We start from the raw sequence: 21,645 nt of genomic DNA, 5'->3' as shown, positions 1-21,645 counted from the left end.
TGCAGCATGTGGACTCTTAGCTATGGCATGCATGTGGAATCTAGTTCCTCAGGGATTGAGCCCGGGCCCCCTGTATTGGGAGTATGGAGTCTTACCCCCTGGACCACCAGGGAAGTCCCGGCAGGACCTTTGATTCTATTCTATGTGCAACTCAAAGCCTCTGGAAGGTTTTGTCGGAAGAGGAAGTACCTGTAAATGCCATGTGAGAAGCAAGGGGAGCTGTGGATAAAGAGATGGTGTGTCCTGATCAGTCAAGACGTAGAAGGGGCAGGACTGTGTGAAGGATAGGATGTGGAGAGTGGAGGAAAGGGAGGAATCTTAGAAGGATTCGGTGGTTTGGGCCACAAAATAATTGGTGGTACCATGAAAGGAGATAGGAAATTGAAGAGGCTAACAGACTTGGAGAGAGCAAGGAAAATGGTGGGTTTTGTTGTAGACGTGTTGAGTTTGAGGTACCGTGAGTTACAGATGTACAAAGAGAGAGCTAAAATGCACTCTGTGATGTGTAGACTCACAGTTTTCATGATGGATACATGGATGAATAAACAGGTGAACGCGTGCTAACGTGTGAGACGGTGTGCATGTACCCTCCCCGGCTCTGTCTTCTGCGAGGTCCTGGGACAGTGACACTCCAGTAGTAATGAGCACGTTTAGCACCCAGATATTAGCTTTTAAATATCTGAAAGAAACCAGGGCTCCTTGGTGAAATGGCTGATTCCAGGTTGGGATGGGAGAAAATATGAGCTGCGCCTTGAACATTTTGTTATGTCAGAAAGAAGGAACGTTCTCAAACAGTGATGGGGACGTAGCAAAAGACACAGGAGCCAGCTTGAAAAAAGGCCACCACCAGCCAAATCTGGGACAATTTGAGCATCAAAATGACAGTTATGGATTAGAACCCATTGTATGAGAATTTGTGGGTTATTTAAAAAATGAATGAATTGAAAATTTGACAAGGAATAGGATATTTACGTGGTTTGAAAGTATCTCCCACACAATGTTTTTTTAATTTCAAAAGGAAAAAGTAACTTACGGTTGAGAAGCCTGACAGGCATTGCCTCAGTTAAGTAATAAAACGGAACATCGTCACTAATGGGACCTACTGAAATAGCATGCCAACTGCTTAGACGAACACAGCACCACTTCTCCGTTATCCTTACCAGTAATACATGAGCTGGATCTCATTATGAGAAAATATCAGAGAAACCCCAAGTGAGAGTTTGTATACCACAAAATTACTGGCCTGTGTCCTTGGAGAATGTCAAGGTCATGAAAGTCAAGGAAGCCAAGGAGCCTTCTGGATCGCAGAGGATTAGAGAGGATGGCAGCTAAATGCAGCACGCGGTTCTGAGTTGTCTTCTGCTGCAAAGGGCGCAATGGACACAAACGAGTGAAGCACAAACGGGTCTGAGAGCTAGGAGGAGGGTAGACAGTGTTCATTTCCTCCCCTTTGTGGCCGTGTAGTGGTTATTTATGTAGGAGAATTACATACATAAATAACCTATTTATTTATCACATACACAAATAACCTACATAAATAGGTTATTTATGTAGGAGAAAGTCCTTGTTTGTAGGATTGACCCTCATTTGAGAGTGAGTTGGGGGATAAGTGAGAGAAACAAGACAACAGTCTGCCCAGGGCTGCTGAATTGATTTGGCACATTTTGAGTAAAAACTTTCTTGGCTAAGATCCCTCCTTCCCTTCATTTATCTTGTTCTAATTTAGAACTTCACTAAGACACTGATGATTCAGGGAGAAAAAATGCTTTGTACTGTATTTAGAACTTTTAGTAAATTTGAGATTGTGAGGCCTGTACTTTCTCGAAGACGACAGGAAAGTGGGCTGCGGAGCACCAGCTGGGAGGGGACCACGCCGCGCTTTCAGGGCGCTCGTCTGCTAGCCCACGCGCGAGAGCTGGTGTGTGGAGACGGCACAGTCGTATGAGGGGCGCTCCTGAGGGTGGGACTGGGCCGTGGGTGCCCTGGCGCCCCGCCAGGGGGGACGCTGAGGCTGGGAGGAGAGTCAGGTGCGGCACACAGTCCTGCCACGAGGTAGATTCATACCTGAGGACCTTCCTTCTCTCTGAAATGAAGTTGTCTTCTGAAAGTGATCCCTTGTCTGCTCTCTCGAGTACGGTAAACTGAATGTGGTTTAGTCTTTGAAATTGAAATTATGTCATTATCAAATATCCTAAAACAATTTACTGCTGCTCAGTCATGGATGTTGTGTTCTTAGGACTGAGAACTTAACAAAATCAACATTGATCTTTGAAAAAGAAGAAAGCCTTTCATGGATGCCTTTTGCCGAGGTAGTTTGTGTTTTATTTGGTAAGGTCAGAGCAGGTAGAACATGTACCTCTGCTTCATAAACACAGATGATTTACAAGCTGCTGCATTAGACGGGACTGGTTTCTAGGCCAGTTAGTCAGCTTCTAGTGTGAAACCCTGACTCAGAAGCCCATCATCTAAGAATGAGTAATGCTGTTGCTGCTGCGTCATGAGGCCCGACGCAGGTTGATTGACTCTCAGCTGGCTCCCTCACTTGAACCACAGAACCCTGAGGATATTCCAGACTCTTCTCTTTCCTCCCAAGTCTGCACGTAACTAGTGCCACCTAGATGCACAGGAGGGTCGGATCTGTTGCATACGGTGCAGCCTTAGAGTGCCAGCGCTTCATCCCCCACAGAGGGCCCTGGTTGAGAAAGGCTGTGATCACTCTTGGTTGGTCAACATGCCATGTGGCGATCCAGGGAAAGCCATAGGATGTGTGACGCACCTCGGCACTCCCAAACGATGTGCCCCACCTGGGCGCCTTCTTCCTTACTGTGCGCTCCGTCACAGACCCTGGGCTGTGCAGGTGCAGTGGTGGATGGCCGTGGAAAAGTGGGAACACCAAATGACCCTCGTTTGAGAGTGATTAGGGGATAAATGAGAGAAAACAAGGCCACAGTCTCCCCAGGGCTGCTCAGTTGATTTGGCACATTTTGAGTAAAAACTTTCTTAGCTAAGATCCCTTTTTCCCTTCGTTTATCTTGTTCTAATTTAGAACTTGACCAGGACACTGAAACTCCTATCCTTTGTAGCAAGGTAAAGATCTCACCTTGTAAATTACCTGCACAAAGCATTTTAATACTGATTCTTGTCCATAAGAGTAGGAACTACTTCTTATACCTTTTGTTCCTATGAAGCCTGAATAAATGCCTGTCAATTAATTCAACGTGGTGCACCAAGCACATATTGATCATCTATAATGCACAGCTAAGGGCTGCGATGGGTACATAGGGAATAAAAAGTATGATCCCATCCTCAAGAAACTTCCAGTCAAAAAGGAGAGAGAAAAGATCTACTCAAGTTTTTATAAGATAGAGTAGAATGTGATAGAAACTAAAATAAAGGCAAAACATAAACCATTTTGCATACAAAGGAAAAGGAAGACGTGTTTACACTATGGAATGAGAAAAATCGTGAAAGAAATGGAATTTGAGTTTGACTTTGAAAAATGAGCATCCTTAGACAAGTGGGGTGGTAGGGAACATAAGCTTCGTTTAGAGGAAGTAATGGGAGCCAGGTCTCAGGTGGGGCTGAGGCTGCAGGAGCTTGGTCTTGGACTCACACATGCGTGCATCTGGAGACACGCAGGAGTCACTGGGGTGCCTGGAAGGCCCGTGACTAGTTGAGTGACATGACCAACTCTGTCCCTTAAGAAAGATCACTTTAGCAGCAACCTGCAGGAGTGGCTAGAGGGAAGAATGAGGTTAAGCGATCAGTTGGGAAACACCTGTCTAATCCATGTAATAAGCAGAACAAGATAGCAAAACAGGAATGAGAAGGACGGATGATGTTAAAAAGATAAATATGGAGCAAATGGATTGGCTGCAGCAACTGGATGTGAAAAAAGGAAATAAAGATCACTCTCAAGTTTTGGAAGAGAGTGACCAGGAGAATGGTGGGGCCCTGTTACACAAAGAGGGAACACGCAGGAAGAGCCACAGGTTTGGACCAGAAGACACAGAGCTTTAGGAGTCCTCTGCAGGACTGATGGTAAAGGAATAGAACTAGATTAGAGGAGATTCTGGCCAGTTACCCTTGCTCAGTATTCATTGGACCTAAATAAATATAGCAGCAACTTTAGTCTGTATATCCTGGGAAGAATAGATGCATTTACACAACTCTTTGCTAATGATAGACCAAAACTCTGATTAAATCCTCTCCTTTGGTGAGTTCAGACTCTTCCTTTCTTTTTAAGACCTACACTCATATACTTCATTATTTTTTTAGATATCACTGGCATGATGTATATGTTCTTTTAAAATTTATAATACCTTATATTTATGGTCAGCTGATTTTTTTTTTTTTTTAAATAAGATTCTGGATGATTTTAATTTATTTATTTTTATTTATTTATGGCTGTGTTGGGTCTTCGTTTCCACGCAAGGGCTTTCTCTAGTTGCGGCAAGCGGGGACCACTCTTCATCGCGGTGCGCGGGCCTCTCACTATCGCGGCCTCTCCTGTTGCGGAGCACAGGCTCCAGACGCGCAGGCTCAGTAATTGTGGCTCACGGGCCCAGTCGCTCCGCGGCATGTGGGATCTTCCCAGACCAGGGCTCGAACCCGTGTTCCCTGCATTGGCAGGCAGATTCTCAACCACTGCGCCACCAGGGAAGCCCTGGTCAGCTGATTTTTGACAAGGGAGACAGACATTTCAACTGGGAAAGAATAATAATTCCAACAGATAGCACTGAGACAACTGGATATTCACATTCAAAAGAGTTAAGTTGACCGCTGCCTCACACCATACACGAGAATTAATTCAAAATAGATCATAGGCCTAAACCTAAGAACTAAAACTATAAAACTCAAAAGAAAACATAGGAATATCTTCTTAAACATATATATTAGGTAATTGTTTCTTACCTATGGCACCAAAAGCACATATAACAAAAGAAAAATCCATAAATGGGGCTTCATCAAAATAAAAGCTTCTGTGCTTCAAAGGACATTGTCAAGAAAGTAATAGACGAGCCAGAGAACAGGAGAAACTTCTTGCAAATCACATATCTGATAGGGGACTTGTATCCAGAATATATAAAAACTAATACAACTCAATATAAAAAGATAACCCAAATAAAAAAATAGAGGATTTGGGCTTCCCTGGTGGCGCAGTGGTTGAGAGTCTGCCTGCCAATGCAGGGGACACGGGTTCGAGCCCTGGTCTGGGAAGATCCCACATGCCACGGAGCAGCTGGGCCCGTGAGCCGCAATTGCTGAGCCTGCGTGTCTGTAGCCTGTGCTCCGCAACAAGAGAGGCCGCGATAGTGAGAGGCCCGTGCACCGCGATGAAGAGTGGCCCCCGCTTGCCACAACTAGAGAAAGCCCTCGCACGGAAATGAAGACCTAACACAGCCATAAATAAATAAATTAATTAATTTTTTAAAAAATTAAAAAAAAAATAGAGGATTTGAATAGACACTTCTCCAAAGAAGATGGCCACGAATCACTTGATAATCAACATCATTAGCCATCTGGGAAATGCAAATCAAAACCACAGCGGCTATCACTTCACACCACTAGGATGGCTGTAATAAAAAAGACAGACAATAATAAGTGTCGACAAGGATTTGGAGAAATTGGAGCCCCTCATACTGGCTGGTAAAATGGTACAGACACTTTGGAAAACAGCCTGGCAGTTCCTCGAAAAGCTAAACATAGCATTACCACATGATCCAGCAATTCTACTCCTAGGTGTAAACCCAAGAAAATTGAAAACATATATCTACATAACTTCTGCACTGACATTCATAGCAGTATTATTCATAAATGCAAAAACGTGGAAACAACCCAAATGTTCATCACCTGGTAGATGGATAAACAAAATGTGACATATCCATACAATGGAATATTATTCAGCAACAAGCAGGAATGCAGTACTGGCACCTGCTACAACTTGGATGCAACTTGAAAATGTTATGCTGAGTAAAAGAAGCCAGTCCCAAAAGGCCACAACGTGCATGATTCCACTTATGTGAAATATTCAGAACAGGCAAATCCGTAGAGACAGAAAGTAGATCGGTGTGTTGCCAGGTACTTGGGGGAGAGGAGAACAGGGAGGCTGCATAAGAGGTTGGGGTTTCCTTTTAGGGAAATATTCTGGGACTAGATAGTGCTGGTGGTTGCAGAACATGTGCGTGTACTTAATGCCACCGAATTATACACTTTAAAATGGTGAAATTGGAAATTTTATGTGTATTTTGCCACAGTATTTTTATTTGGATGAATTTTATGGTATGTAAATTAGGTCTCAATTAAGCTGTTATAAAAATAAAAGGCATAGTAGCTTGATTATTACCAGGGAACTATGCTGAGGGAAAAAATTCAAACCCAAAGAGCATATACTAGATGATTCCATTTTTATAACATTTCAAAAGTGGCCAAATTTAGAAATGGAATACAGATTAGTGGCTTCTAGATGCTGGGGATGGAGGGTAGGGAGACAGAGGGAGGTGCGTGATAAAAGGCAGCCTGAGGGGTCCTTGTGGTGGTGGATACAGGATCCTCCACGGGTGATAAAACTTCATAGCACCACATACACACATACAAGCACCAGTGGGGTGGGTAAGACCTGAACCAGGTGGTGCCTTGCAGCTGTGAGGTGTCTGGTGTGATGTCTTACTGTGTCGATCAGGGCACAGTGTGCCACTGGGGGAAAGGGGCAGAGTGTGTGAGGGTCTCACACCTGTATGTGAATCTACACTTCCCTCCGTCGAAATTTCAATTAACAAAAATGTGTAAGAGTAGCTATGTATCTTTGAAAACTTGTTCTGGAGGCAAACTTGTATGAATGTATAAAATGTCCTCTTCTGACTTGTCTCGGCCCAGTCAAGTCTTATCTCCAGGAGTGGTAACCACAGTCTGAGTGCAGGACACAACAGTTATGTCCACATTATTTGTGTCCTCCTTAAAAGACCACGCTTGCAGCAGGGTTTGTTGTTTGGTTAATTTCAGCAATGCAGTATTTTCCAAAAATAAAGAGGAAGTGTAAGTGTGGAAAAGGCCTTTCTCAGGCTTCTTGCCATCCTTTAGTTAAGTTCGTTTTAGCAAAGAACGACTGTTATTCCTTCTTGTTCACTGGTATTAGAAAGTTTCCGTGTCACACTTGTATTTTAGCGAAGAGAAAATATGATTTTTTAAATGAATAAAAACCACATTTCTGTGCAGTAGAGATCATCCTGCTAACATCTCATGTTAAAAAGATAAACAGCAGGATTAGCTGTTTACTTTAGGAGCGCGGTCTGCTTGTTTTTCAGGAGGACACAGTGTCCTGCTGTATCTGGTTTCCCGTCTGCACGCGGCTTGGAGCTGGGAAAGGCCCTGCCCCCTCCACGCTCCCTGCTCTTCTTCGTCTCCTCCCCTTCGGGGTCAGGTCCAGACTCCCCTCCCAGCCTCTCTTCCCCTTTCTCTCTCTCCTGCTGCTTTTTCTCACTTCGTCCTCTAATTTCTTCTGTTTCTTCCTTAGATTAGGGCTTAGTAAGGGCCTATAACATGGAGAGAAAGATCCTTGTTGATCTTCAGAGGCTGCTTCAGTTGACACTGACCTAGAATAAAACAGCCAGGCCTGACTCCGATTCCGGGAATTCTTGGTGGACTGCTCAGAACTGCTTCCATGACTCGTGTAAACATCCCACATGTCACTTCGTCTGCTTCTCTCTTGGAACACAAGCGTTCACAGACACACACGCACACACATACACATGTTCGCTGCTTCTCTCTTGCTTTTCTTAACTTATGTATCTATGATATTGAGCCAATGAATGAAAGGAGGGAAAGTAAATATTTTTGAAAAGTTGGGGAGGGGCATTTAAAGCTTCAAAGAGGGATTATCTTCTCACTAAAACCCCCTCTGTGAATCAACAGTTTTGTTTTCCTTATTTCTTATGCTTTGTTCTGGTGCTTTCACGGCCTAACAATACATGCATTTTTAGAATTTTTAAGATGTTCTTTCACTAGCCTGATGGGGCGTTCAGCTGGTAAGAGCAGGAAGGAAGCATATTCTTAAAGACAAACATCAACTGCACGGTGGACTTTATCCTTCCATCGTGATGTGGCCGGATGGAACCGTGCACCTCTTATCTGTATTGTTGTATGCTGCTGGGCATGTGCCGTGGAGTGTGGTTTCACTTGGCATCAGTTTAGTCAGTTCTTCCAGCCTTGCCCTCGTGGCTCAGAAATGCACGGAGTCGAGGCGCTGCAGCCGAGGGCTCTGGGGCCACGCGAGGTGTTGGTGATTCTCCATTGCTTTACCCAGAGAGGAGCTTCACTTACCATGAAACTGGGGAGCTGGCTGGTGAGGACGGCACCACGAGGTGGATCACAAGCTGGTGTCAGGAGCGACGACGTCATGTCGGTGACGGTGGGCCCTCTGCTGCTTCGAGCACGTTCCTCTGAGCCCCTTCACGCAGGAGATCAGCCCTTTTACAAAGGTGCACACACCTCCTGCGGGCTCGGGAGAGCTGACAAGTGATGTGATGGGAGAAAACCACCTTCTTGTCGGTTAAGTGTGTCTGTAACAGAGTGGATTTGCCTGGTGGGTGAAGGAAACCACGACGCTGAGTGCAGATTAGGTGCAGGCTGTTCGCTAGGTGCCGAGCAGATAAAGCTGCCTGGATTTAGGGTTCCAGAGCCGAAGCTCCCAGCAGCTGGCCACGTCCCCCCGCCACAGAGCCCAGGCAGCCCCTCCCAGGCCGCTGCCGCCCAGCACCGTGTGCCGAAAACCACGGAAGTGGGTGAGGGGCTTTATTTGGTGACGGCCAGTGTTTTAGGCGTGGGTGGAACTTTGATCTGAAATAAGTGGTGTTCGCCTGCCAGACTGTTACCGCGAGAGGTTTGAGCGGCAAACTCTATCTCATGGAGCGAAGTGGTTCTGAGGCTCTTACTCTGAACCCCGAACATCCCGCTTCCTCCCTGGAGACGTCCTCTGCATGCTGGTCTAACGTTTACCTAAGCTGACCGCTTCTGAGGACAGCGTGTCGCTCTCAGGCGAGGCGTGGGATTTCCGGCGCCAGCGTTCAGCGTGTGTGGAAAGTCACCTGCAGCCAGAGCCCGAGGCTGCCCGTCACCAGCAGCCCGGGGTGTGGTGTCGCTGGGTGTCCTTGGCGTCCTGGCCAGAGAGCGAACGGACGCACCCGGCCTGGTTCCCGGCACCGGGACCCCATCTCGTGAGCGCCGACCCCTGACATGATCCTGAAATGTCGGGTCTCCTCGTCTCCATGTGGCTAGGCTGCAGCTCAGCCAGTATTTCAGGGATTCTTAGGGACAGTGCTCGTGTCCGCTGGGTGTCCTGCAGGGCTCGGCCACGCTGCTGCCTCAGGGCGGGGCCCGAGCGCCTCCCGTGCGGCACTGGGACCATCTAGCCTGACTCAGCCGAGGTAACGGGCGTGGCGTCCGCAGACGGCCCCCGTGTCACCGGAGGACTGTCCGCCAGGAGCTGGCTGGCGGGGGAGCGGGGCCGGGCCCAGCCCTCCGTGCCCTGCGGCCAGCCCTGTCCTCCACCGGGTCCGGCATCGGCTGGCTCCGTCCTTGACCTCCCGGCTCAAGTCGCTTGAGTGGTCTTTGGATTCCCTGGCTCCTCTGCTCTGAAATGAGACCCACGTCTGGGCTGCCCATACCCGAGGCTGCGCTTCATTCTCCACTCCACTCACTCTTTAGAGATCTTAGGCCAGGGTGGACTCTTCCGGTCCCTCGTCCATCCCCCAAGACCGTGTGCTTCAGCCTCTGCCCTGAAATGTTGCCCTCGCGCAGGCTCACCTGCTGACCGAGGCCAGCGGGACGCACGACGCGTGTGACGGCTGGGGGTCGGCGCGGGGCCCGCAGGATGGCCTGACGGGCTGGTGCCTGACGATGCGTGTCGGCCCGCCCAGTGCTGCCAGAGCCACAGGCTTCGCAGGAAAACAGGAAACGGATTTTATATAAAATCCCTTAATTTTTAATATTTGCTACTAATTTTTTTTAAAAATTTAACACTTTATAAACTAAAGGAAACACATCAGCCAGTGGAACTCAGCCTGTGAGCAGCACTTCGCAGGCCCACTGTGTCCATCGTTAGGGCAGTGAGCTCACACTGGGACTGAGGACACTCTGAAAGTCCTCTGTTCAAGCCAGCCTCCCCCCGTGCCAGCGGTCGTCTCTGTGAAACGGGGCGTCTGATGTGACACCTGTGAGCGCCCCCCGTGACTGCCCCGTAGCAGGAGGCGGGTGCGCTGGCCGTGCTGGGCCCGGGAGGTCCCCCCACACGCAGGGAGCCCCCAGCACAGGCCTTTGCCCTCGCCAGGGGCGGCCCTCCCGGGAGATGGCCCTGCCTCCTCCCCGTTTCCCCAGCCCCGCCCCTTTACAAGTGCCCCGAGTTTTACATTTTTCATAAACATAACTTTGATTTTAAATCAAGAGCAATGCATGGAAATACCCACATAGGAAATAGTCTTTCCCCTCATTACCACTTTCCCTCTATCGTCTTGCTCTTTCTTTTGCATTATCTTCCAGCCTTTTCTCAGCGTCTCAAACATGGAAAAACTCGTTGCCATCCCAGGTTCTGCGTGTGCTGTGCTCTCTGCTCTAAGTGTGCTGCTCTCACCCCTGTGCAGGATGGGCTTCTCTTTCTTCAGGACACAGCTTACGGACCACCTCTCGTAGGGAGCCTTCCCTGACCACCTGGCCAGGCCATTCCACCCCAGTGCTTTCTCACAGGCTCTCTGTTATTTCCCTCCTATAATCCCACAGCCTGGGATCGTGTGTTTGCCTGTGCCAGGCCTTTCCCTAGGGAGGTTCAGAGGGCACCTGCACAGGCCTGGGCCCGCAGCACTCCTGCTGTGTTTAGCACATAAATAGACACCCCCCAAGGCCAGGGCACTGTTTGGGGTACATTGGCAACCCCATATGTGCCACTGTTACTCAGAATCTTGTGACACTGATTTTGCGGCTCTGCAGCCCTCTAGACCTCGCTACATCAAGCGCTTCTGTGTCTGACCCAGTAATTTTGTATTTGGCTCATTTCTTGTCTTCAAGCAAATCAAGATGTCTTTTAAGAAAAAAAGAACAACTCACACGTAAGTCTACAAACTCAAAGAGTTTCCAAATACTCTCAAAACTTGTAAATAATGGCTAAAGAGCCATTATATTTTCTTACACAGCACATGCTAACTATCCAGAGGATCTTTATTTACACAGTGGATTCTCCCCTTCGCAAACATTTTAACTGGAGAAAGCTATAAAAAAACAATCATGTGAAGCCTCTGGAAATTGTCCTAAAGGCATACAGCAAATGGGGAAACATTCCTTCAGTGGAATCAAGAAAATCTGATAAATCTCAGTAAGAACAGTGAGTCTGTGGCCCTTGAGCCCTGACCCACCCATCCCACCCCCCACCAGCCACTACTCCTCTGAGGCTTTACTCCAGGGAGTGCAGTCAAGAAGACAACCCTCTCCCCTCAACTCCCAGTCCAGGGCGCATTTCACTCTAGGAGGGCTGCCCACTAGCATCCCTTGTCCTCAGGCCCCTGTTGCAGAAGCTCAGCCCCAAGTGTGGTGGGCCAAGAATACTGGCCCAGTTGTCCTACCCCAGCTCACCACAGGGTAGATGCACCACGCGGAGAGGCTAGCCTAGAAGACCAGTGCCACCACCACCCCCCAGCACCCGCTCTAGAGCAGAGGTGTCAGTCCGGGCAAAGGGGGCAGTGCCCAGAGGGAGACAGGTTATGGCGAAGAAGAAGAGCTCTGTAGGGCTGCATGAGATGGCGGGAGAATTCCATGCCCAAGAGTGTTGTTGAAAACAATGAGGATCTTGGTGGAGAGCGGTTCAGAGAGTGCTTGTAATTTCCTGACTCTTTATCAACAAGCAAAGGACAGAGCAATGAAAAGTTTAACAGAGAGAATCAGGGAAAAGAGACCGCCAAGAGCCCTCCTGGAATCACAGTCAAACTTGAGAGACAGGAAGGGTGTGCTCTCAGGAGCACTCACGGCCCCCATGGGAGGGTCGGGGTGCGAGCCTCACTTCCCTGCAGGCCTCAGGACCACCTCCAACCACACTAGATGAACAGTTGGCTGCTTTGAACCAGGGGCAACTCTGGGAAGCCAGACTTTAAAATCGCACACAGGTCTGGCCGTGTGACCTGCCCAAGGCCACACCTTCACAGGTGTGATTAGGGAGGGGAAATATCAGCTCTGGCCAAAGGAGAGGGATGAGGGCAAAAACCTGCACTCCTTGAACTATGAGATCAACCTCCAAGACGCACATGTCCAGTGGTAAAGATTAAAAGTCTGACTGGCTAAGGAGGCTCAGGCACAACCTTTCACTAGTAAGTGGCTTCACTGACCTAGGGACAGCCTCTAGGTAGCCATGTGAAAAGATAAAACAAGAAGACAGTCTGAGCAGGACCATCAGAGACTGCAGCCTGCAGGGAAAAGCTGTTCAGACAGGTCACTGTGCAAGTGAGTAAACTACGTCATCAACCCTTGGCGAGAGGAGTCAGGATCCAGAGTTGCCACAATTTACTATCCAGCATGCCCAGTTGTCAACCAAAAATTGCATGGTTTGCAGAGAAACAGGGAAGCATGACCCATACATGAGGGAAAAAGCAGATGATAGAAGCCGCTTTTGAAGGGCCCAGATGTTGGACTTAGCAGACAGAGATTTCAAAACAGCCATTATAAATACGTTCAAAGAGCGGAGGGAACCATGTCTCCAGATTACAGTGTGTAGATGAGAGAGTCTAATCAAAAGGAGGATATCAGTAAAAAGACACAAACTGGAAAGAACCAAATGGAAATTCTGGAGTTGGAAAGTATAATAACTGATACGAAAAATTCACTAGATAGGCTCAACAGTAGATTTGAGCTGGCAGAAGAAAGAATCCATGGACTTGGATCTAGAATAATGGAGCTAGCGCAGCCCGAAGGAGAGAAAGACAGAATGAAAAGTGCTTACTTTGACAGCACTTACACCAAAATTGGAACATACAGAGAGTAGCATAGCCCCTGTGCACACGCAGATTGACACGCAGATTGGGGACACATTACATATGTGTAAGCCCTTTGTCAAACTTAAAACTCTTCCCCAAGAAAAGAGGATTGTAATTTCAATAGGATGTTAAAACTTAATCTCAAATTGATGACCGCAGAGTATTTTAGCAATTAAAAAATGCTTGTGAAGACTTTTTAATAACTCAGTCTTTTTGAAGAATTAAAACATACCATGATTATCTCTGCACTATTATGGAAATCTCACAAATGACGAATAAATATTCTAAGGGGAGAAAAGAATGAAGAACCTCAGAAATGTGGAACACCATTAAGTGCACCAATACACATGTAATGGGAGCGCCAGAAGGGCAGGGGAGTGGGGGAGGGTACAGAAAAGATATTTGGAGTAATAGTGGCTGAAAATGGCCCAAATTGGACTGGAAAACTCTACACATCCAAGAAACTCTATGAACTTGTAGTAGGATAAACCTAAAAAGAGACATACCCAAATACGTCATAGTCAAAATGTTGAAAACCAAAGATAAAGTTTTGAAAGCAGCAAGTGAAAAGTGACTCCTCGTGTAACAAGGGACTTCTCGTTAGAAACAGTGGAAGACTAGAAGGCAGTGGGACAATATTCAGAATTCTGGAAGAAACAAATAACTTACATCACACTTTCTTTTTGACCTTTAAATCCTGAGGTTAAGTCAGTAGGATTGAACATTAATTTTTCTACTTTAGGCAACTCAGCTCCTCATTTTTGTAAAATCCAAAGGCCACCATTGTTCATCTTCATTTTGAAGTATTCTAGCTTTTCACTAGTTTGATCCAGACCTAATTATAAGCCACAGAACCCTACTTTTTGTGTAAAATTTTCTTTTTCCAGTCAACCATGAGAAATGAGTTTGTACTATATAAATGTCTTATAGCCACAACATATTAAATAATGTCACACATATGGAAACATTAAGACTAATATCTTTAAGATAGATAGGACATTCTTCTGGGTACCACCTGCTACATATCACTCCTGAACAGACTAAAACCATATGGGCATCAGGCGAGCAGTCAGGGATATTTCCTGGTGTTCTTGGGTGTAAAATATCATATTGCAAGAAGAATTGAACATAGTAATAATTGTATGTGATTTCAATATATTTTTTTCTCCATAGATCTGATGAAGTAAATTTTAGAAAAATTATTGCTAGCAACATTTTGGTGATAATTTTCAAGGAATACCTATTAATATCTTTGAATATTAGTGTTTGATAAAACATAATTTGAAATGTTTTAAATGGAAGTAGATTTCTACAGTGGATTTCTAGTGAAGGAGAAGGAACTTCTGGTCTCTGTACTGAATCAAACACTGTCTCCTAAAAGAGCAAATGTGGATCCTTTTTTGTAGAGTCTGCCTTCTCGTGCAAGATGCCCTTGGACTCTTCAGTGAGGTGCACTCGGAGGGCGCCGTCCTGAAGGACAGGGAGTTGGAGGGCAAGTCCTGCAGGCTGGCGGGAATGAAGGTTCTGCAAAAGGTCACCAGAGGAAGGTGAGGACACCACAGTAGCATCCAGTTTGCTACAGTAACATCTGTAATTTCATCTTTAAAGACAATAAACTAGGATCCTAGAGTCTGCCTCTAAGACAAGGCCAGGAGTTGGGTGGAGCCCATAAAGTACTTATGGGAGAAAAATTATAATTGACAACAAAAATAATTATGCAGGTTTAGTGATTCACAATTTTATTAAAATTAGGATTAAAAATGTCATATATATATATTTTAATTCTGAAGTTTTTCCTTATTCTTCCTTATCTATACTAATAAGGCAGCTTTGCATGAGTCAGTTTATGTAAATGAAAATATAATTTAGTGAAAAAGCATTTTATAAGCTTTAAGCAAAACTCTTAATTTGTCACGTTTTTTGTCTTCCATAGCAAGAAAGCGTGTTTTCTGTCAAGTTTCGCGGCTCCTCACGCTAGATGTTGTTTTGGGTGGCGGTGGTACATAGGTCTGGCCCCAGCGTGGGTTGTTCCATTCCAGTGAGCATCTTAATCTATGAATTAGGGAGCAGAAGAAACCTTTTCAGTGGAACGGTCCAGTCCCATAGAGAATTAGTGTAAACGGTGAATTTGGGTTTCTCTCATCGTAGCCTCTTTCCTCAAATAGCGTGTAATTTTAGCTGTCACAATGCTCCTGTTGTAATTAGAGCAACGTCTGAGCTTGTAGCAGTGCCTGAGGGAGGAGCCCTTGGGAGGAGCCCCTCGGCATATAGGCATATAGGCTGCTCCGAGAGCAGTGGGGTGCAGTGGGCTGCGTACCGGCCCTTCCAGCCGCCATCTGTCTAAACCGTGAGCGCCGCAGGGCGTGTCTCGTGACCCGCAGCCCGCTTTCCCCGGCCCCGCCCTGTGCCGCATCTGTCTCTCACGTGGCGCCGTGCGGCTGGGTGGCGGCTCCACCCGGGACCCTGTTTTCCTGAAGGACAGACCCCCTGTGAGCCCTGCGTTGATTCATGTACGCTTGGCTCGTAACAAATGCGTCCTTTTGCTTACAGAAGGGAGGCTGTGTGACGGTGTAACTGCCTTATGGATTAGGCAGGGAGCTGCCCAGATATTTGGAGAGCTTAATTGGGTCCCATGAACCTTATCGTTTCGAAGGCTGAACCCCATGTAGTCCTCAGTTTCAGAATCACAGGCATCTGGAAAGACCGTGTGTAGTTGTGGTAAGTGAGGTGCTGCTCTGACGTTGGCCTGACGGCATTAACCCCACCGGGGCCGTGTAGACCTCCCCGACGTACATTCGGCACCAGCCTCGCACCTGAGCACGCCGGGGTACTGGGGCTCCCCATCTCGGGCGCCTCAGCGGAGCCCCTCCAGCTGGCAGGTGTCCTGGTGTCCTGCAGGCCAGAGGAGGCCACTCCTGGGGACGCACTTCCTGCTGGCGACTGCGGGACCCAACTCCAGGGAAATACTCCTGGGGACTGACAGAGCCAGGAGGGGTCCGGGGGCTTTGCTCTATAACGTACATGCTTTGCTCCCATGATGCTATACAGCCATATGTGTACCTAATGTTTAATCTGGTTTTTGTGGGTTACACTGGAAGCCTTACTACTGTCTACAACATTGCCATAGGAAATGTTTTTTCCTTGGGAAATGCACTGACTATTCTGAATAATTCATTTACAAACTTTTGGAACCCATTCCATTTTTAAGTTGGACTAAAATTTGACTAAGTATTGGATACTTTTTTAGGTTGGAATTAATTTCTTTATCCTATGTATTTAACTTTATTTTGGCATGCAACTATCCAAATAAATATTAAGATTGTCTTTTTGTTCTTTTGGAAGCTGTATCTCTTCAAAACAAATTATTAAATAGTTTTGGAATGCTGAATGTTATAATTGCCTATTAGTGACATCATCCACTGTCAGTCATCCATCCACGGCTCAGTAAACACAAATTGTCTCTTTTTTTTCCCCCAAATTATTGTGTTTCATAGCAACTCTCATAAACCTTAACAAAATATATTTCTCATAAACCTTAACGAAATACACTTAGTTCCCAGAATTCAAGCTAAAATGATTAATTATAATTATATAATTCCAATATCTAATATAGAAAATTACTTTTTGGCCAGTTGGAAGATAGTTTTACGTTCGGGCTGATCGTGGAGCCTTTGAAATCTTAGCTCCCCGGTCTCATCTGGTCCGCAGTCACAGTGACGGAAATCACTGCTCCCTGTGGCACTTTGGGTGGTCTGGCGGCCTTGGGGCTGGGCCTGTGCAGGGCGTCCCAGCCTGTTCACCTGCCGCCTTGGGAAGAGTTGCAGGAAAACAGCTGTCATGTCTGTTGCATTTCTCTGACCGCTTTTTGGAGTTGTGTGTCCATACTGACTCGTTAGGGTGAGAAGAGTCAGAAAAATATCCTGGATGTAAAGGAAAAGACCATTTTAAAATAACACTGCTGAGGCATGTGCCTCTCCCTGGCTCTCTGCGTCCCTGGAGGACTCCAGGCTGTTTGTCCAGAGGCTGAGGCGTGTCCCCTGACCTTTGTCCTCCCAGGTGGCCTCTGCAACAGTTTAGAGGTCAGACAGGCTGAAAACTCACTTTACTTTGGTGTCTTAGTTCTGTGTATGAGCTTTATGTTTTTATTGCTGATTATTATGTGCTCTTATTTTTATGTGATAGGGTAATACTGAGGGAAAAAAAGAAATTTTCTGAAATATCTTAATCCTATAAGTATGGAAAATATAGTTAGCATATTTTTTGCGGGAGAGAGGAACCTCTTTCAATTCAAAGTCCTGCTAATACTTATGTCCCTACTTGTTAAAACAAGAGCCACTAATCTGTCTAAAATACATTATTCATGTATAAGTGAGTATTTTATTTAGATCTCTTTAAGAGTAACGTACTGGAGAAGACTGTTGCAGAGCATTTAGTCAGCACTCACCGTATACAGAGGGGTCTGTCCGAGTGCTGAGAATGACAGGGAAGCAACTAACAAGATCTTTGACCATGAATTGCCTCCTTTTGAACTGGAGACTAGACCTGCCCAGGGATCGGGGCGGTTGTTGCTTTAAGTGATGGGGCCTTAAATGGCTGGTCTTTCCCTCAAATTGGTAAGATGTTATCTGTGAAGACATAAAAGTAGGATTAGGAGAAAGTATAATTCAGTCATTTATTCGTTAAATATTTAGGACCTCTTTGTGCTATGCCCCTGGCTAGTTGCTGCTGTGCTAGATTTTTGGGATTTATCTCAAACCACAATATACTGAAATAAAAAGTCAGCTAGACAAAGCCTTAAATCCTATTTTTAGGGATTCTGCATTGATCCAAGAGAAAATTGGGGCCCCTAGGAGTTTTTGAGAGAAGAAAAGAAGAGGTAATAAAAATGAAAATAGAGTTAAGATTATTCTACTCTAGTACTTTTAATAGATTTGAAATAGAAGGAGGGATTGGGCAGGGGTGCAGATTTGGAAACTTCTGCAGCAGTTGAGGGCAGGAGAAGGAAGAAGGCATCACCACTGATTTTTAACTTCCGGTAGCTATGGGGGCCAGGGGGGTGGGTGGCGCTCTCCTGGGAGCTGTGGTGATGCCAGAAGTGTAAAATAGCCCCTTTCTCCCAGAGCTCATGGACCAGCAGGAGAGCCAGGGGGAGGTCCTGAGAGACACCAACCAGCGAGTGCCAGTTACAGAGCAGCCGCTTTGCGAGGTCAGAGGGCGGGTTCAGATTTGGGAACCCTGGAGAGAACAGGAGGGGCCTGGGGCTGAGGACAGGAGGGGGGGAGGACACGCCCCCTGATCTAGCCATCCACTCACCCCCTGGGGCGGGTCCGTCTGGTCAGCTTTGAGGATAGAGTGAGGGGTTGGGCACGTCTCGAGGGGAGTGTATTTCAGAGAATGGTCCGATTCATAGTTACTGTTTAAATGCCAGCTTTTGTTTTAAAGGTAACAGATTAAGTACTGATAAACTTTAAATTAGAAGCCAAGCTCAGCATGCTTACAAAGTAACCCCGTGGTCAGGAAGCAGAAGGCCCTCGAAGCCCCCATGCTGCTCCCCAGCCCGCTGCCCGTAGGGCCGTTGGTCTGGTCCGGGGGCGCAGAGCACTCCCGTTCTCCCGGGTGCTCAAGCCCCCGCTGCCCTCACGGCTGGTCTCGCTCAGGTGCCTTTGTCTCTTGCAGCTGCTGCTTAGGGTCCCGTGCTCTGGGCTGTGTGGGATTCTCACGACCTGTGTCCCACCAGAGGGGTATATTGTAATGTAAACTCGAGTGACATTTTAGTAATAATAAGCAAACGTTAACAGTTGTCTGAGGAGCCCTGGGATGGCTCCCGCAGCTGGCCTGCACCACGTCCCACCTGCTCAGCTCTGAGTCCCAGTGGCTTACTGGCATACAGACCTGGGCTTGCCCCTCTGCATGGTGTAGACCATTGTGGATTAGAATGCCTCGTGGCCAGTGTTTCAGGCTGGCCTGCCCGTCATAAGGCTCCGTTTCTCGCTCACCATTGTGTTTCCTGTATGTGGCTCAATTCCTGGCACTCGAGAGGCTCATAATAAGTGTTTGTGGAATGGACATTCGTTGTTTGCTTGGGTTCATCTTAGATTTTCCTCAACAAGATTTGAATGTGTATGCTTGTACTTTCTGAGCAGTAATTATTGGTGCTAATTTTAGTGGGAAGAATAGAGACTAAGTTGGTCCCGAGACCAGTGTCCAGTGCAGGGTGAGGACCACGCCTCTTGTGCACCTTGGACTCAAGACCCTGGGTTCTCCTCACTGATAAGTCTAGGGGTAACGCCTGAGGTTGTTGTGAAAGCACTTTATCAAGGGTGGGATCCCATGTTATGGAGGAGGGCCTGCCACAGGTGAGGGTGACTGGTCAGAGGTCAGGCTCCGCTGTGACTTTGGACACCAGGGCGTTGGTCTCCTGGGAGACCCTGTGTGACCCACGTGCATGGCGGTGCAGCAGAGGGAGTTTTTAGGAATCGTCCAGCACAAGTCGACGCGTGTGGGTGAGGGTCATTGTTGAGGAATCGTCTCATTTGCTCCTTTAACAGGAAATAAGCAGTGGTGAGAGCTCTCCTGGGGAAAGAAACTTCAGTGGCAATTTCCTTCCTTTGATTTCCCCTCTTCAAAAAGGCTGCCTCTTAAAGAGACATAATTCCCTTGGGGTTTGAGGTCCAGAATCTCTTTGCTCATTGCTGTGGTTGGAAATCCTCTTTTAAGGGACATACTTAAGAATTCTTTCATCATTTTGAAAAATAAAATTGTTCCTGGTAGGTTCACCACCCAAGTTAATGACAGGGGAGTAAAATGTCACTGAAAGAGAATGTACTAAATCCTGAAACCAATGATGCTCAAAGAACTGCCCGAAAAGAACAAAGCACTGACCCGTGTGAAACATGGTGCTGAGTGAAAGAAGCCCACACAAAAGGCCACACGTTGTAGGATCCCGTTTATATGAAACGAACAGAACAGACAAACCCATGGTGACAGGACGCAGGTTGGTGGTTGCCAGGAGGAGGGGAGCAGGGAGTGACTGCTGACGGGCACAGGGTCAGATGGGGTGATGGCGACATTCTGGGGCTAGACAACATTGTGCATGTGCTAAATGCCACTGAACTGTGCACTTTAAAATGGTTAATTTTATGTTGTGTGTATTTCACCTCAGTCCTTAAAGGGGTGGGGGGGAATGAACTGACTGCCTAAAAAGTGTTTACACTGAGTTATAAAAACAACTACAAATGTTTCATAAGTCCAGTTGGAGAAGAATAGTTTCTAAATGGAACATCTGGGCATAATTTCACGTATCTCAAAAAGACCCAACTAGGGAATAGGGGCTCAGAAAGAAAATGCCGATTATTTAACCTTAACCATAAGGGTTATTTTGGGGAAATTAGGACATATGTTTAGTAAAATGGGCACCCCTCTAAATCAGTCATTACCTTTATTGTTCAATGAACAATCCTTAAGAAAACTATTCTATATCTGTCTACCTAATCAGTGACAGAGACATTGACAAAGGGGAAAACCAGCAGATTACAAAAGGCTTGACACACCCACCAGGTTGATCACAGGAAGAGGAGGAGAGAGAACCCAGACCTCCTGAAAGAGTCGTTTGAACTGTGTAGGCCAAGCGTTAACTATTGTCAAGATTACTGCCCTAATAGTGTTTCAAAAACTATCTAATAAAAATAAATTCACCCTGTCGTCAGTTAGGTAAAGAAGTTCTGCTCTGACCGGTCCTTGCATGTCTCTCTCCATCAGTCATTCGTTAACACAGCACCTGGGTGTGGGCGCAGGGATGAAGTCACAGTTCAGTCTGAACTTCCAGTGGGGAAGCACTGACAACCTAAGAAGGTTTTTGCTGGAGTGGGCGGGGCTTCGCCGAGAAGGCCTTCAGGGTGTGACTTGTAGGTTCGTCCGGTTGCTAAGCAGACAGCCGTGGAAGAGCACGTTCCCACCCATAAGGTCATTCCTGTTATCTTTTGACCAAAAATAGACTGTCACGCTGGAGCCAAGTGTTATTCAGCCTCTGTAGCAGTTAACAGAGCATTCAGTAAAAACCTGACTAAGAAAGGATGAAGTCTGAACCTAAGCAAACTGTCACAGTAGTTCTTGGCCATATAAAAATTCTTCTGGTAGCAAAATCTCAGAAGTGGCTCAGGTCTACCCCCTTGCTCCACCACCTTCCCCCAGTGACTGGGGGACAGAATAGAACCCAGTTCACTTGGGGTGATTTGGCTGTGTTGGCCTGGCTGACGCGAGGGGACTTGCTGTTCAGAAGCAAACCCAAAGCTTCTGGAGGGAGCGTCGCTGGTCACTGAACGGAGGCAGCAGAGGGGAAGGCGGGGGCCTTGGAAGAGTAGCTCTGCCTCCCCCGGGGGTTGGGTGATTTGATGAGCTCACAACACGGAAGCGGCCCTGCACACCCTAAAACACCGCAGAAGCAGTGGTTCTTCCCTCCCTCCTCCTCCTTTCTCTTTTCTAATTAACTAAAAAGTAAAACTCTGGCCCACATTGATGTAAGTCTTTCTTGTCTTGTTTTTACAAATAAAACAGGAAGAGAAAGATGAGTAACTTAGAAGAACGATAACTAGGAGTTGGAAGTGTTCCATTTTTTTCCAGGAAAGAAAATAAATCCAGT

At 46.7% G+C, this 21,645-nt stretch overlaps 1 protein-coding gene across 8 annotated transcripts in view; it reads left to right on the top strand.

Moving 5' to 3' along the window:
* The window catches only part of SPIDR (scaffold protein involved in DNA repair), a 358,585-nt gene that overhangs the window by 301,996 nt on the left and 34,944 nt on the right, over positions 1–21,645 (top strand). For 7 of the 8 annotated variants that reach the window (XM_059902231.1, XM_059902230.1, XM_059902227.1 and 4 more), the window contains one exon: positions 14,414–14,554. The exons of the other annotated variant lie outside the window; for it this stretch is intronic. In XM_059902231.1, the coding sequence (XP_059758214.1) occupies positions 14,414–14,554 (141 nt within the window). The remainder of the gene's footprint in view (positions 1–14,413; positions 14,555–21,645) is intronic. 8 annotated transcript variants of the gene reach the window in all.

This window comes from Balaenoptera ricei, chromosome 17 (assembly GCF_028023285.1).
Source record: "Balaenoptera ricei isolate mBalRic1 chromosome 17, mBalRic1.hap2, whole genome shotgun sequence".
NCBI lineage: Eukaryota > Metazoa > Chordata > Mammalia > Artiodactyla > Balaenopteridae > Balaenoptera > Balaenoptera ricei.
The sequence above is the reverse complement of the archived record's forward strand: the minus strand, read 5'-3'. Positions and strand labels throughout refer to the sequence as shown.